The 16632-nt window shown below is 57.8% G+C and overlaps 1 protein-coding gene across 1 annotated transcript in view; it reads left to right on the forward strand.

Moving 5' to 3' along the window:
- The window catches only part of EFNA2 (ephrin A2), a 50835-nt gene that overhangs the window by 29299 nt on the left and 4904 nt on the right, over window positions 1-16632 (forward strand). Inside the window, exon 2 of the mRNA XM_062015133.1 lies at window positions 15770-16059. Within this exon, the coding sequence (XP_061871117.1) occupies window positions 15770-16059 (290 nt within the window). The remainder of the gene's footprint in view (window positions 1-15769; window positions 16060-16632) is intronic.

Genomic DNA, 16632 nt, shown 5'->3' on the forward strand with positions numbered 1-16632 from the left:
TGCTTGGTGGCCACAGGATCCAGGCTGGGCTGCAGGAGGGGGAGCTGCAGCTGGAGCAGGGACCTCTGCACCGCCTGGCTTTATTATTGAGTTTAACCTACAGCCTTCCTTACATGCCACAGTGCCCAGAACTAGTGCAGAGGCTGCTTTTATGTGCAAATGAGCCTCTTTTTTTTTTAATCTTTGACAGAGAATGTGCTGTGTTTACATAACAGAGGGCCCTGGTACTCTGGAGAGGGCCACTGACAGTGATGGCAGGAGATGTTAAGAAAGATCTAACATTTCTGATCTCTGTTTAGCCAGAGGCACTGCGAGGCAAGGCGGGGGAGAGGCAAGGGGAGGGTGGCTCTGGGGTGCTGAGGGGGGGATAAGGGCTCTGCTGCTGCTGGCTGAGGTCCAGGGAGGGCACAGGGGATGGGGGGGACAGGGACCTGTGGCAGCAGTGATGGACAGGCTGCAGGGATGGGGTGGCAGCAGAGGGTTGGGTCCTGGGTGTACCTATGCTGAGGTGGAGAGCCCAGAGCTCTCTCAGTGGTCCTCACAGCCATGGGGCAGAGGTTGCCCTTCCCTGGTGATGGTTTCTGGGGTTTGGGAGCATCTGGCAAGGATGGGCTGGTCAGAAGCTGGTAGTGAAGCTGAAAGCTGGTGGGTGAAGGCAAAAGTTAATGGTGAATGTGAAAGCTGGTGGCAAAGCCAGAAGCTTGTGATGAAGCCAGAAGCTTGTGATGAAGCCAGAAGCTGGTGGTGAAGCCAAAAGCTGGTGGTGAAGCCAAAAGCTGTCAGGGAAATGTTGCCTTCAGCAGCAGCCCCAGGACAAAGGGTTTCCAGTGCAACCGCCTCAGTTCCCTGCAGGGCTCTTGGAGAGGGGTGGTGCTCCCCCTTCAGCAGCATCTGAAAGGACAGGTCTGATTGGGATAAACTGTCCCTGCAATCCCTCCCTGAGCTGCTGCCACGCTCACCAGGCACCTGCAAAAACTCCTCCTGCCAGATTAAGTGGAGAAATGACCAATATCCTCAGGGCTGCCAGGTTAAAATGCATTAATTCAGGATAGTCGGTTAATGGCAGTATTGATCAGTCTCAGCTCTGGGCTAATGAGCATCCATGTTAATGAGGGGTGAGTGGTGGGAACTGCAGCAGCTGGTGCAGTCCTGGGGAGCTTTGGCAGGGGGTTGGTGAGGGTAGAACACCCCAAAAAGGGTGCTGCTGCTGCGAGGGACAGCTTTGCCTAGTTAGGGAGTGGGTTTGTTCCCCCCAGATAGGCTCTGGCACATGGAAATCAGAGTATTCATGTGCCAAAACACATCTTTCTGTTGACACCTTTGGGGTTTTCTTCTGGACAAATGAATAACCTCGTGAGCCTGAGGAATAAAGCTGTCTGGTCAGGTCCAGCATCACAGGAGCAGCGTGCAGCATCCATCCACCCAGCTCAGTCCTGCTGTACCCGAAACACTCAGCTCCATGTGTCAAAAGCTCTGCCCTGACTGCTCAGATTTGATCCCAAACCAGATTTGGGACCAGATTTTATGTGGTGCTACAAGCTCTGGCTTCCCTCATCACCAGGCATCAGGGTGGGGATGTCCAAAGGCAGAAGGCAAAGCCCAGGGCAGGTTCCCAGTGCTGTGCACAGCAAAAGGCAGCACAGAGCCTGGCACAGAGCTGGGGAGGTGAAGCAGCTCTGGCTCATTCCTGAAAAGCTGCTCCTTTTTTGAACTCCTTTGCTTTTTGCTTTCCTTTTATTTATTTTTCTCCTTGAAAATACTTGAAAGATCACATTTCTTCCCCTTCCACGTTCTCCCAGCAGCTCTGCCTTGCTCTGCCTCCCCAGCCCTCTTGTACCCAGTGATGCCCCAAGTTTGGCTTTTCATTTTCTCTGTGCAACTTGGCAAAAAAAAAGTGTGGGAGAGGAGAACAAACTGGGTCTTATGAGTAGCAAGAGCAGTTTTGCTTTGGGGATGTCCATGAATACCCTTGGGGGTAGCCCTGGAGATGGGATACCAGCCCTACAATGGGGTACTGGATCAGCAATGGGGTACCAATCCCACAACAGGGTACTGGCACTGCAATGAGGTGCCAGCCCCGTGGTGGGTACCAGCCCCAGCCCAGTACCATCTGCTCACAAGGCCTGATTTGTACAGGAAAGCCTGTGAGAAGAGTTGTTGCATCCAGGTCACTTTATCACTTGCCTGAGGCACCCTGAGTGATTCTGCCTCTGCATGAAGTCGGGTGGCTGAGGGCACATTGTGTGAGATGGATGTTGTCTGGAGAGTATTTGAGAGGGGAGAGTGGCTGAGCACTTCCTCAGGCTGCTTCAGCTGCATTTAGGGCAGGAGGAAATGGGCTCAAGTTGCCCCAGGGGAGGTTGAGATTGGAGCTGAGGCAGAACTGTTTCCCTGAGAGGGGTGTCAGCCCCTGTGCCAGGCTGCCCAGGGAGCTGGGTGAGTGCCCAGCCCTGGAGGGATCCCAAAGCCCTGGAGCTGAGGTGCTGAGGGCTGTGGGTCAGTGCTGGGCTGGGCAGGCTGAGGGGAGGGCTGGGACTCCAGGAGCTCAAAGAGCTTTTCCAACCATAATGATTCACTGGTTTGGTGGGAAACCTCTCCCATGTGCTGTGTGCCCAGGGAGCAGCTGTAGGACCTGGCACGGCTGTTTGTGCTGCCCAGCGCTGGTGGTTTGTCAGACTGGTGCTTGCATTTAAACAAATTTTGTTTTCTCCTCCTTTATAAAGCCTCCCCTTAGCCTGGGGGAGTGGGGACTGTTGCTCTTTTTTCTCAATCTGCAAACAGGCTGAAATAATAGCTCGGGGTGTACCCATTTATCTCCGTGTCTGTCTCGTCGTGCATCCCATCTCATCCCACTCTGTCACCCAGTCCTGTAATATCTCGGCATCTCCCTAAAGCAAAAGATGACAATAAAGTGTAAATGGGGAGTGTTGGCTCTGGAACATAATGATGGCAATTTAGATGCCAGCCATAATTTCCCCACTGTTGCCCCAGGTAACAGGAGCTGTTGTCTCCTGTGGGAGCGCGGCCGAGCCGGGACGAGGTTACCTCTGCTCTCCTGTGTCTCATCTCAGCTGTGGATTATCTGTCATTTACATTAAAAGGAGAGAAAGGGAAATATCTGTAAATAAAGGACTCTTACAGGGAGACTGGGCTGAACCAGTCCCAGCTGGGCCAGCAGCAGTCCTTGACCAGTAGCATCACCAGCACCAGCCCACGCGAGCTCAAGGGGTACCAGAGCTGGCAAGTGCTGCTGCTGTGTAGGAGTTGGCAAGTGCTGGTTCTGTGTAGGAGTTGGCACATGTTGCCCACATTCCCTGCACTCCCCAGCCCCCCTGCAAAGGTGGCATGTGCCAACTCGTCCTTCTGCCACATGTTCCAGCTCACCAGACCTGCACAGTGCTGCTGGGAGTGAGTTGATGGCCCCCGTGGCACCTCCAGCAAGTTGAGGGGGGGAAAAAAAGCAGGTTTTAGAAGAAGCAAGTTTGGGGGTTGTGGCAGGGCTGATCCCATGCCAGGGGCACGGTGCTTGCCTGTGCCATGGAACTGGCACTTGAGACTGCAAACCAGCCCCAGGTGCAGAGGCTCATGGCCTGCACTTGCCAGGTTTTTAGGCTGAAAAAACCACGAGAGGTCTGGTTTTCAGGGTCTTTCCCTGCCAGAGTGTGGATCCCTCAGAGGCCAGGTGGGGGAAAGCACTGCTGATGAATGCATTCATGATTTACTGCTGCCAGAGCGTGCTCTCCCTGCGGGCTGGGGGTGGCTGATGCCGAAACCACGCTGGGCCAGCCCTGGTGACTAAGGAGGCAAATGAGCGTCAGGAGAGGCTCGTGAGGGCATGTCAGAGCAGGCAGGGTCAGGCAGCCTGTGCATGCTGCCCTGTGCCAGCTGCTGCCAGGGAGAATGTGTGCCATTGGGCTCAGTGGGCTACTGGGGAGACCCTTGGGGCTCACCTCATGCTAAGATGGGCTCATGTTGCCCTGTTTGGTCTCTCATTTGGGTAATGGAGGCAGGTAATGCTCCTCATCCCTGTTGTCATCCCTGTCCCCATCCTTGTCCTCATTCCTGTCTCCATCTCTGTCTCCATCCCTGTCCCCATCCTTGTCCTCATCCCTCTCCTTATCCCTGTCTCCATCCCTGTCTCCATCCTGGTCCCCATCCCTGTCCTCATCCCTGTCTCCATCCCTGTCTCCATCCTTGTCCCCATCCCTGTCTCCATCCCTGTCTCCATCCTGGTCCCCATCCCTGTCCCCATCCCTGTCCCCATCCCTGTCCTCATCCCTGTCCCCATCCCTGTCTCCATCCTGGTCCCCATCCCTGTCCCCATCACTGTCCTCATCCCTGTCCTTATCCCTGTCCCCACCCCTGTCCCCATCCCTATCCCCATCCCCACCCCTGTCTCCATCCCTGTCCCCATCCCTGTCCCGCCCCTGTCCCCATCCCTGTCCCCATCCCTGTCCCCACCCCTGTCCCCACCCCTGTCCCCATCCCTGTCCCCCCCCTGTCCCCACCCCTGCCATGCAGCTGCTGTCCAGGGCTGCACTGGGGGCTGTCAAATGCCATTAAGCCCAAAGTAACCTCCGGTCCGTGGGAGCTGTCACCGTTGTTCCAGATAACTGTAATCGAGCTGCTGAATATGTAGCTGGGCTCAGACTTTTGTAGTTGAGATAAATATTGATATTAAAGCTGTCAGGAGTGGGGAAGTGACACTGACACCCGCTCCCACGGTATCTCACTGCCTGACCCGTCAGAGCCCACCAGCCACGGCTCTACACAGCCCTGGGGGGCTCATGCTGCCCCCTCACTCCCCAAAGAGGAGGGACACTGGCTGGGCTGGTGACTTGCCACCTGAGCTCTCTGGGATGGCACCTGCAGTCCTCAACTGAAATGGTCCCTGTGTGCCACTCTCCACAGCTGCCCTGACACTGGGGGTTTGGGAAGCTCCCCCTGCTCCATGGCAGCGACTGGGAGCATGAACAACCTCTGTGTTTTGGGCAGCACAGGTGATGTGGTTGCTGCCAGGACTTGGTGTGCTCCCAGGGCTCCCCAGCTGCAAAAGTCCTGGAGAGCTTGTGGTTTGTTTCTTAGGGGAAAAAAAGAGGGTCAGGGTGAGGAGGGATGGTGGGTGCTGCAGCCCAGGGGATGGCACCTGCAGCCTGATGGTCCAGCAAAGCAGCAGCTGGTGAGCACAGGGCTCAAACATTTGGGAAACATTTAGGGCCACCAAGATGCTGAGGGGTCTGGCTTCTGAGGAAAGGCTGCAGGACCTGGGGCTGTTCAGTCAGGAGGAGACTGAGGGGGGATCTCATCAATAGTGACAAATATCTCACTGGTGGGTGTCAGGAGGTTGGGGCAGCACTTTTTCTGTTGTCTCCAGTGACAGCACAAGGGGTGATGGGATGAAGCTGGAACACAAACAGTTCCATTGAAACGTAAGGGAGAACTATGTCAGTGTTTCAGTGAGGGTGCCCTGGCCCAGGCTGCCCAGGGAGGATGTGGAGGCTCCTTCTGTGGAGGTTTCCAATCCCACCTGGACACATTCCTGTGTGACCTGCTCTAGGTAGGACCTGGTTGTGCAAGGGGGTTGGACTGGATGATCTCTAAAGGACCTTTCCAATCCCCACCATGCTGTGACTCTGTGATGATTCTATGAAATTCTAAAGTAAATGTCATTCTGCTGCTGCTGGCTCAGCCTTTTGGTTTGTTCCTGGGGGATTTTTGCTGGATGCTGTGCCAGGGATGGCCACTCACCCATCAGGGCGTGGAGTGTGCTGGGGACAGAAGGGAACAGAGCACGGACTGTCCCATCCCCAGGGACAAGAAAACAGAAAGGAGGGGGGAGGGAAAAATACAACAGCCATCCCTAAAGCAGCAGCTGGGTCACGGGGAGCCCTAGTGCCCGTAGCCAGTGCCCATCCCTCCCCTTCCCCCAGACCCACCGCGCTCCCGTTCGCTCCTTCTTTATTTCTTTAATTAGCTGATCCGCTATCAGGCGCCGAAGCGCCGTTTGCAGCCGCCGCGCTCAGGAAACCTCATTAACACAGATCAAAAGGAGCTTTTAATGATTTATAAAGGTGCAGCAGTTTGGAGAAATTAAATAATTTAGGTGGTGTGTGTACGACGGGGTCCCTCGGGAGCCGCGTTCCAGGCGGAGCGTGAGCCGCAGCCCGAGCCGCGCATCCCCCCCCGCACCGCCCCGCACCGCCCCGCACCGCTGCGGGAGCGCGCACGGAGCCGGCTGGGTCCCGCGGGACCGGGGGCTCGTCGCTGCCTCCCTTCTTGCGGGGCTGGGAGGAGAGATGAGGCTGAGGATGAGGCAGCTCCTGCTGTAAGCGCTGAGTGAGAGCCGGAGGGTTCGGGGAGGTTGTTGGGTCTGGGAGGTGTCGGGGATGCTGCGGGGTGGCTGCGTGAAAGATGCGATCAGTGGGTTTAAAAGAACTCTCAGCACTGGCAGGGCGGTGGGATGGGGGCGGGGGGAGATGCCAGATCCCTCTGGGCTGATGCTGGATGGATGCAGCTATCAGGCACATCCAGCTCCATCCCCTTCCCCGAACCCCTCGACAGGCTTTTGCCCTTTTTATTTTGCCTTAAGCATCGTGACTGGGGGAGGGAAAAACGAATCTTCCTGCAGGACACTGAGACCAACACGTGGCCAAGTTGCTGTCGCGGTCCCGTCGGGCTCCCACCGCTGCCGGCAGCGTCCCAAGGGGCTGAGCTGCCCTGGGCTGGGCTGGGCTGGGCTGCGCTGGGCTGGGCTGGGCTGGGCTGAGCTGGGCTGAGCTGAGCTGAGCTGGGCTGGGCTGGGCTGGGCTGGGCTGAGCTGAGCTGGGCTGGGCTGGGCTGCGCTGGGCTGGGCTGGGCTGGGCTGGGCTGGGCTGGGCTGAGCTGCGCTGGATTGGGCTGGGCTGGGCTGCGCTGGATTGGGCTGGGCTGGGCTGGGCTGCGCTGGATTGGGCTGGGCTGGGCTGGGCTGCGCTGAGCTGGGCTGGGCTGGGCTTTGCCCGCACAAGGGGAAAGAGAAAGAGATGAGAAAGGCAGCTTAAACGTTCCCGGTGTGAAGTCCACTGGCCATGCCAGGAACCGGGATTAATGAGGAAAAGAGCCATAACGCTGCAGAAAGGGCTGGGGCAGACGTTTCCTCCCATGGGGGCCGTCCCCTGCAGCCCCCTCCCCTGCAGCCCCCTCCCCTGCACCCCGGAGCTGTTTTGTGCTGTTCCTGGGCAGGGGGAACACAGCAGAGGCTGCTGTTGGCTGCTTGGCAGCTGAATTTCCATCAGGTTGTGTTTAAAAGGCAGCGAGGGGGCAGCAGGCGAGGCTGGGGGCTGCTTTGGGGGCGGGGGGTAGGGGGGCTGCTGTGTTTTATTTTGCTCTGTAATAGGTTTATTACTCCTGATCACGCTGTGACTATTTGAATGAAGGAGATTGCAGGAGATGAAAGCTTAAGGGAGGTTTTAAGTATCTCAGTGCCTGGCCCTGCAAGGACGGGTGCCCTTGGAGCTGGGGGACTCTCATGCCCAGGACCCCAGCACCCTGCCCCAAACCCCCTTCTCTCTTTGCCACCCTTTCCAGCCTTTCACTCCTCTGATGGTTACAAAGCTCCTAATTTCCAGCCTGGATTTATTCATGGCCAGTTTATACCCATTTGTTTATGTGCCAACACCGTTCTTCAGCTTAAATAGCTCTTTTCCATCCATAATATCTACCCCCCTCCCCTCCTTGTATTTCAGCAAGCGCAATCATATCTCTTTTCAAGCTGTTCAGGAAAGAAAAATCTGAATTATTTAACCCTTGGGACACTGGCTGGTCTTACAGGGTGTAGAGAGACCGAGAGACAAATAGGTTTTGCTCCTGTGCTGGGTCGCTGCCTTTGTTTGGGAGTTTAAGGGGAAGGGAGAAGGGGGGATGCTGCTGCTGCACAGGGGGAAACTGAGGCACTGGCTGCAGGAGTGAGGAGGAGGGCTGGGATTGGGTCTTGTGACACTTAAACCCAGGTTTGGGAGAGACACAGGGGTTGGGGCACAGGCAGAGGTTGCTGTGGCAGTTGGCTCTGCCCAGTGGGGGCTGGGGGTCTCGGGCTTGTGCCCCTCCAGCATGTGGCTGTGCAGGATGGGCTCTTGGGAGGATTTTTCCCCTCCACAATGAATAACTGAGATGTGAAAACTTTGGAAGCTGACAGGCTCTGGGCATTGAGATGTCACCCTGCTCAGTGTGGCACGTGGGCACAGGCTTGGGTTAAGCAGCACAGGAGGAGTGGTGGGTGATGGAGCTGAATTGCCTGAAGTTTTGGAGCATGTCCAGAGACAGGCACCAGAGCTGGGGAAGGGGCTGGAGCACAGGGGTGCTGGGGATGGACTGAGGGAATGGGGGTGTTGAGGAGAAGAGGAGGCTGAGAGGAGACAGCAGCACTCTCTGACACTCACTCATAGGAGGGAGGTGGAGGTCAGTCCCTTCTCCTAAGTGACAACAGGACAAGAGGAAACAGCCTCAAGTTGCCCCAGGGGAGGTTGAGTTTGGAGCTGAGGCAGAACTGTTTCCCTGAGAGGGGTGTCAGCCCCTGTGCCAGGCTGCCCAGGGAGCTGGGGCAGTGCCCAGCCCTGGAGGGATCCCAAAGCCCTGGAGCTGAGGTGCTGAGGGCTGTGGGTCAGTGCTGGGCTGGGCAGGGTGAGGGCAGGGCTGGGACTGCAGCAGCTTCAGGGGCTTTGCCAACCCAAACCCATTCTGTGATTCTATTCTAACATGAATTTTCTTCCAGGCAATTTCACTCCAATGGATTCCTGCTCTGGTCATGCAGAGGGGCAGCTGTGTGACGGTGCTGGGCAAGTTCTCAATTAACCACAGAGCAGGATGGAGCCGTGTGGGGGGAGCAGGGCAGCTGCTGGCAGCTCAGGGCTCAGTGAGTGCTGGGACCCCACGGTGCTGGAGGGTGGGAGTGTGGCCAAGCTGCCCTGGGCTCTGCCCCCCAAGCAAGATGTGCTGTCCATGTCCAGGCCATGGATTATCCCCAGGGGATTTGCACGTGTGGGGAGCAGCAGAGGGGCTGCAAACCCACCGAGCAGCTCCCCAGTCCCCTGCCCTGCCGTCAGAGCAGGCCGGGCTGTCAGGCAGCGCTAACAGTAACGAATGCCCCTAATGAAGCACCCAATTAGCCAGGATCCCAGCCTTAATGGTAGCTGACAGAGCTGAAAGCTGCGAGTAGTCAATTGTCAAGTGTAACACCCCGGCGGGGTGAGGCGGGAGCCGGCGGGAGGCGGCGCCATCCGTCTCTGTCAGGGAAACACAAAGCTCCTGCTTTAACCCCTTTGGCTGAGTCAGAGCCATTAGCCCCATGCTATAGCATCACCCTCATCCCATGGCATCAGCCCTACTGATGGCATCAGCCTTGTCCCCGTGGTGTGCATCACCTGGCACCGGGCAGCGAGGAGGAGCGGCTGTGCAGAGCCCTGGGGTGCAGCTCTGGCCCTGGCACGGCCCCTGTGGCACACTCGTGGCTTCTGTTCTCCCACACAGGTCAGGTGAGGGCTGGTGATCACCCCATAGCTGCTGGATCAGAGAAGCACAGAATGGGTTTGGTTGGCAAAGCCCCTGAAGCTGCTGCAGTCCTCAGCCCTGCCCAGCCCAGCACTGACCCACAGCCCTCAGCACCTCAGCTCCAGGGCTTTGGGATCCCTCCAGGGCTGGGCACTCCCCCAGCTCCCTGGGCAGCCTGGCACAGGGGCTCACACCCCTCTCGGGGAAACAGTTCTGCCTCAGCTCCAACCTCAACCTCCCCTGGTGCTACTTAAAGCCATTTCCTCTTGTCTTGTCATTCATTACCTGGGAGCAGAGTCTGAACCCCAGCTCACTCCAGCCTCCTGTCAGGGAGTTGTAGAGAGTGATAAGGGTCTCCCCTCAGCCTCCTTTTCTCCAGGTTCAGGGTCTGAGTCTTTTCTCCAACCCAGGCCTCTGAGATTGGAGAATCACCCTCTGCCCCAGGACTGCAGCAAGGGGACCTGCCCTGGCTCTGCAGCCCAGGGGGAACATGGAGGATGTGGGGTTCTGGCTGCTGAGGGGCTGAGGTTGTTTGTTTCCAGGTGGAACAATGGGACAGAATTTGCTTAAAGCCAGGCTTTTTGTTTGCCTTGAAAATGTTGTGAGTTGACATTTGTTGGTGTGCCAGCGTGGGTCTGTTCTCTCACCTCCTGCAGTTCCCAAAGAGCTGGGGCTTTGCTCTGAGATGGTGTCCCTGTGTCTGGGGGGATTGGTGTCCCTGTGTCTGGGAGATGGTGTCCCTGTGTCTGGGAGATGGTGTCCCTGTGTCTGGGGGGATTGGTGTCCCTGTGTCTGGGAGATGGTGTCCCTGTGTCTGGGGGGATTGGTGTCCCTGTGTCTGGGATGTGGTATCCCTGTGTCAAGCCCCTCTACTTGAGGGCTCAGTAGAGACAGGACTCCTCATCCTGCTCCCCTCAGGCTGGCACCACGGGGAGGAGAAACCATATGTGTGTCTGAGATGTGGATGTGGGGACTACAGTGGGAGCAAGGATTGAAGTGGGTACAGGGACTGCAGTGGATGTAGGGGCTGCAGTGGGTGCAGGCATAGCAGTGGGTGCAGGCATAGCAGTGGGTGCAGGGATAGCAGGGGGTGCAGGGATAGCAGGGGGTGCAGGGACTGCAGTGGATACAGTGACTGCAGTGGGTGCAGAGACTGAAATGGGTGCAGGGACAACAGTAGGTACAGTGACTGAAGTTGGGTGCAGGGACAGCAGTGGGTGCAAGGGCTGCAGTGGATGTTGGGGCTGCAGTGGGTGCAGGGACTGCAGTGGGTGCAGGGACAACAGTGGGTGCAGGGACTACAATGGGTACAGTGACTGCAGTGGATGTGGGGGCTGCAATGGGTACAGTGACTGCAGTGGGTGCAGGGACTGCAGTGGGTGCAAGGGCTGCAGTGGGTGCAAGGGCTGCAGTGGGTACAGGGACTGAAATGGGTGCAGGGACTGCAGTGGGTGCAGAGACTGAAATGGGTGCAGGGACAACAGTGGGTGCAGGGACAGCAGTGGATGTGGGGGCTGCAATGGGTACAGTGACTGCAATGGGTACAGTGACTGCAGTGGGTACAGTGACTGCAATGGGTGCAGGGACTGCAGTGGGTACAGTGACTGCAATGGGTGCAGGGACTGAAATGGGTGCAGGGACAGCAGTGGGTGTGGGGGCTGCAATGGGTACAGTGACTGCAGTGGGTACAGTGACTGCAATGGGTACAGTGACTGCAGTGGGTGCAGGGACTGCAGTGGGTGTGGGGGCTGCAATGGGTACAGTGACTGCAATGGGTACAGTGACTGCAGTGGGTACAGTGACTGCAGTGGGTGCAGGGACTGCAGTGGGTGCCGGGACAGCAGTGGGTGCCAGCCCATGCCATGTGCCAGCCCAGAGCAGGGTGTATTAGCCACACATGAGCTTACCACACCCGAGGAGCCGCTGAGGAGGCTGCTGGTCCCTCGCTCAGCCCTTCCCACCCCCTCTGAAACGCCTGGTAGTTATTTTTTCCCTCTTCCAAAGCAGACAAATTAACCACCTGCCTCATTTAGCCAGTTCAAACCCCACTCATTGGAATTAGCAGGGCCCAGCAGCCCTGCTGCTGGCCTCACACAGGGCCACGATGCTCGTTGCAGGTGGCAGGGTTTGAAGATGCTGTTGACATTTTCCCAGCCGAGCGACTTCAAACGGGCGAAGGCTCCGTGTGCCCACAGCAAAGCTGCTTGTCTGAGCGTGGCCAGGCACCAGCACCTCTCCCCACGTGCTCCATGGGATGGGTCTTGTCTCTGCACTGGTGCTGGTGGTTGGAGGAGAAGGGGTTTTGTGGGCTTGTTCACGTCCTAGGTGTGTATTCTGCCCTGGCTGCTCCGGTGCTGGGGTGTGTGTGGCACCGTGGGGGTTGTGAGGAGGGGACGGGAGCAGCTCGTGGCACAGGGACATCCCAGTAACCCCCAGGTTACTGGGGACAGTGGTGGAGAGGGATCATGAGATCATGGGATCATTGTGGTTGGAAAGGTCATTAAGCTTGCTGACATTATCAATGCTGATCAGTCCCTACAGGATGGATGTCGAGGGATGGGGCCAGTGTTTGGTGTGTGGAGAGAGGCCAGTGCAGGGACAGCAAGGTGCTGAGGGATGGAACATGTGTGTGAGGAGGAAAGGCTGAGACCTGGGGCTGTTCAACTGGAGAAGAGAAGCCTGAGCTCATGGGGAGCTCATCAGTGCTGCTCAATCCCTGCAGGGTGGGTGTCAGGAGGATGGGACCAGTGTGTGTTGTGTGGTGGCCAGTGGCAGGACAAGGGGTACCAGGCACAGGCTGGCACACAACTGGGACAGGTTGGCATGTGTTTGTGCCCTGGTGTGATGGCAGAGATGGCACAGCCCCTACATAAGCTCCAGCACTCCAAGGCTGGACCCCCACACACCTCACACCCACCCCATAAAACCTCTTCTTAGCTTTAAACCCAACTTTTGACCCTAAAAGCACTGTGCTGGGCAGGAATGGGAGAGCTGACAGGGGACACAGGGGCAGCAGGTGCTGGGTGAGAGCTGAGACCCCCACAGCTCCTTGGCAGCCCCTTTACTCCAGCAAGAGGAGGGTGACCCCTCCCCACAGCCCTCACCAGCTCCCATCTCCCGTCTGTGCCATTTATCAGAGCTAATCAGCTTTAATTCAGCAATTTGTCAGTCTGGCAAAGGCCCTCAGACTGAACTGATCTTTTTTTTTCCCCCCACTTCATTTCCCCCAAATATAATTGTTATTATTATTCCCCTGATAAGCACAAACCCTCCTGTTACAGGCACCTTCACTGGGCCTTTAATAACAATCATTAAGATAAATACTCTTGGTTTTTTTCTCAGTAAAAGGTAGAGAAAGGAGCTTTTTGGTGGGGGTTTTTCTTTGTTTTTTTCTTCTTTAAACACATTTTATTGTTTGGTGTGTGTTTGAAAATTGTTTCCCAGTAAATCCTGGCCCCCTTTGTATTAATTTTACATTTTCAAATGTTACCTTGCCAGGGGCAGGGTTGGCACAAACTGACTTGGGAAAGGAGAGAGAAGGAGAGAGAGAGAGAGAGAGAGAAACCCTTCTCCTTAATTAGTGTATTTCCCTGTGTGATCAGAGAGCTGATGAACAGGTAACGAGATGGATGGGGGCTGGATGCCACTCAGGCTGCTCTGCTGAGGCTGGGTGACATCTTTGGTTCCCCTCTCTCTCTTTTTGGGGTGCTTGAGTCACCTTATTTTGCCCTGGGGCTCGGCTGCCCCAGGGGTACATCCATGGGGTGTTGTGTGTGATGAGTTGGAGCCAGTCTCAGCCCTGATCACAGCTGCTGGAGACCCAAGTGAGTGTCAGGGACCCCCGTGATGCTGCTTTGGGGTGGCCACAGCCACTGTCCCCATCCCACCCAGGGCCATGCTGATGCTTTTGGCTCTTGGCCACTCCAACAGGGCTGAGCATGCAGAGTGGCTCGTTAGGATGCAGGAGCAGTGGCCCAGGAGCCACAGGGCGTGCCTGGGCATGTGGAAGGGAGGTGAGGGGCTTTCTGCTGGCTGGAGGGCTGCCCTGTGGGAGCCTCAAATTAATTAGCAAAGAAAATGTGCTCAATGAGGCTCGATGCAGGGGGAGGGGAGGAAGCCAAGCTGCCAGGTTGGCTCCTGGGGGAGCTGATGAGGTTGGCTGGCAAGCTTCATCAGCTGTGGAGCCAGCAGTGCCACAGGTCTGCAACAGCCCCCCATGGGGTGCAGCTTGGGGATGGGGGGTCACCCCAAGGAGCTGGGGAAGGGGGAATGTGGGGAGCTGCTGGTGTGTGCTGTGGCGTTCCCCAGCACTGCTAAGCCCTTCATCTCTCAGATAATCGGTGCCAGAAAGGCAAATGACACCGGGATTGTGGCACAGAGCTGTGCTGGTGCCAACGCTGCCACCAGTAGTGGCTTTGGTGATTTACTACCAAGTGATTCTGGTTTATCAGGTGTAAAACACAGAGGCTCTGGGTTCATCTTGTAGGTTAGAGGGGGGTGGGCAAGGGGTGGGATGCCTGGGAGGGGGCAATGGGATTGTTGAGTCATTTTGGTTGGCAAAGCCCCTGAAGCTGCTGCAGTCCCAGCCCTGCCCTCACCCTGCCCAGCCCAGCACTGACCCACAGCCCTCAGCACCTCAGCTCCAGGGCTTTGGGATCCCTCCAGGTCTGGGCACTCCCCCAGCTCCCTGGGCAGCCTGGCACAGGGGCTGACACCCCTCTCAAGGAAACAGTTCTGCCTCAGCTCCAGCCTCAGCCTCCCCTGGGGCAACTTGAGGCTGTTTCCTCTAGGGAAATGGGAGCAAAGGCTGACTTACACCTTCCTGCAGCCTCCTGGCAGGGAGTGTCAGAGAGTGCTCCTGTCTCCCCTCAGCCTCCTCTTCTCCAGCCTCAACACCCCCATTCCCTCAGCCCCTCCCCAGCCCCTTGTGCTCCAGCCCCTTCCCCAGCTCTGTGCCCGGCTCTGGCCACGCTGCAGCCCCTCAGTGTCCCTGTGGCAGTGAGTGAGGGGCCCAGCACTGACACAGCCCTGGAGCTGCAGCCCCTCAGTGTCCCTGTGGCAGTGAGTGAGGGGCCCAGCACTGACACAGCCCTGGAGCTGCAGCCCCTCAGTGTCCCTGTGGCAGTGAGTGAGATGCCCAGCACTGACACAGCCCTGGAGCTGCAGCCCCTCAGTGTCCCTGTGGCAGTGAGTGAGGGGCCCAGCACTGAACACAGCCCTGGAGCTGCAGCCCCTCAGTGTCCCTGTGGCAGTGAGTGAGGGGCCCAGCACTGACACAGCCCTGGAGCTGCAGCCCCTCAGTGTCCCTGTGGCAGTGAGTGAGGGGCCCAGCATTGACACAGCCCTGGAGCTGCAGCCCCTCAGTGTCCCTGTGGCAGTGAGTGAGGGGCCCAGCACTGAACACAGCCCTGGAGCTGCAGCCCCTCAGTGTCCCTGTGGCAGTGAGTGAGGGGCCCAGCACTGAACAGCCCTGGAGCTGCAGCCCCTCAGTGTCCCTGTGGCAGTGAGTGAGGGGCCCAGCACTGACACAGCCCTGGAGCTGCAGCCCCTCAGTGTCCCTGTGGCAGTGAGTGAGGGGCCCAGCACTGACACAGCCCTGGAGCTGCAGCCCCTCAGTGTCCCTGTGGCAGTGAGTGAGATGCCCAGCACTGACACAGCCCTGGAGCTGCAGCCCCTCAGTGTCCCTGTGGCAGTGAGTGAGGGGCCAACACTGACACAGCCCTGGAGCTGCAGCCCCTCAGTGTCCCTGTGGCAGTGAGTGAGGGGCCCAGCACTGATCCCAGCCCTGGAGCTGCAGCCCCTCAGTGTCCCTGTGGCAGTGAGTGAGATGCCCAGCACTGAACACAGCCCTGGAGCTGCAGCCCCTCAGTGTCCCTGTGGCAGTGAGTGAGGGGCCCAGCACTGACACAACCCTGGAGCTGCAGCCCCTCAGTGTCCCTGTGGCAGTGAGTGAGGGGCCCAGCACTGACACAGCCCTGGAGCTGCAGCCCCTCAGTGTCCCTGTGGCAGTGAGTGAGGGGCCCAGCACTGACACAGCCCTGGAGCTGCAGCCCCTCAGTGTCCCTGTGGCAGTGAGTGAGATGCCCAACACTGATCCCAACCCCGCAGCTACAGCCTCCCCAGAGCCCAACACATGAGCACAACCACAACAGAACCAAGGCTGAATCTGGCCTTTGCCTCACCATCACACCAATCTTTGATGCTGGTCAAACATGGTGACACTGAGGTGAGCATCTCCCGGCAGGTTCCACCGCGGGGATTACACGGTGGAGGTCAGCATCAACGACTACCTGGACATCTACTGCCCGCACTACGAGGAGCCGCTGCCCGAGCGCATGGAGCGCTACGTCCTCTACATGGTCAACTCCGAGGGCCACACGTCCTGTGACCACCGGCAGAAGGGCTTCAAGCGCTGGGAGTGCAACAGGCCCGATTCCCCCAACGGGCCCCTCAAGTTCTCGGAGAAGTTTCAGCTCTTCACCCCCTTCTCGCTGGGCTTTGAGTTTAGACCTGGTCATGAGTATTACTACATCTGTGAGTGGGGGATGGAGGGGAGGCACTGGGGGGTGATGGGCATGTCCTGGGGATGGTCCCGGTGGTGGAGCCAGGCATTGAGCTGGGTTTCATAGGATGTCTCAGTGGTGGGGTGGGAAGGGTTCTGTAGAGCTGCTTCAGCATCAGCTCCTGCTACAGCAGGTTCCCCTGGCTCAGGGGCACAGGAATGTGTCCAGGGGGGGTTGGAAACCTCCTGAGAAGGAGCCTCCACACCCTCCCTGGGCAGCCTGGGCCAGGGCTCCCTCACCTCAGCACCAAAGGACTTGCTCCTCCTGTGCCAGGGGCACTGCCTGTGTGCCGGCCTGTGCCTGTTACCCCTTGTCCTGGAACTGGCCACCTCACACCAAACGCTGGCCCCATCCTCCTGACACCCACCCTGTAGGGATTGATCAGCATTTCTGAGATCCCCTGAGCTCAGGCTTCTCTTCTCCAGTTGAACAGCCCCAGGGCTGCAGCCTTTCCTCCTCACACACATGTTCCATCCCCTCAGCATCTTGCTGTCCCTGCACTGGCCTCTCTCCAGCACTTCCCTGTCTCTCTACAACTGGGGAG

The sequence above is a fragment of the Colius striatus genome, chromosome 25 (assembly GCF_028858725.1).
Source record: "Colius striatus isolate bColStr4 chromosome 25, bColStr4.1.hap1, whole genome shotgun sequence".
NCBI lineage: Eukaryota > Metazoa > Chordata > Aves > Coliiformes > Coliidae > Colius > Colius striatus.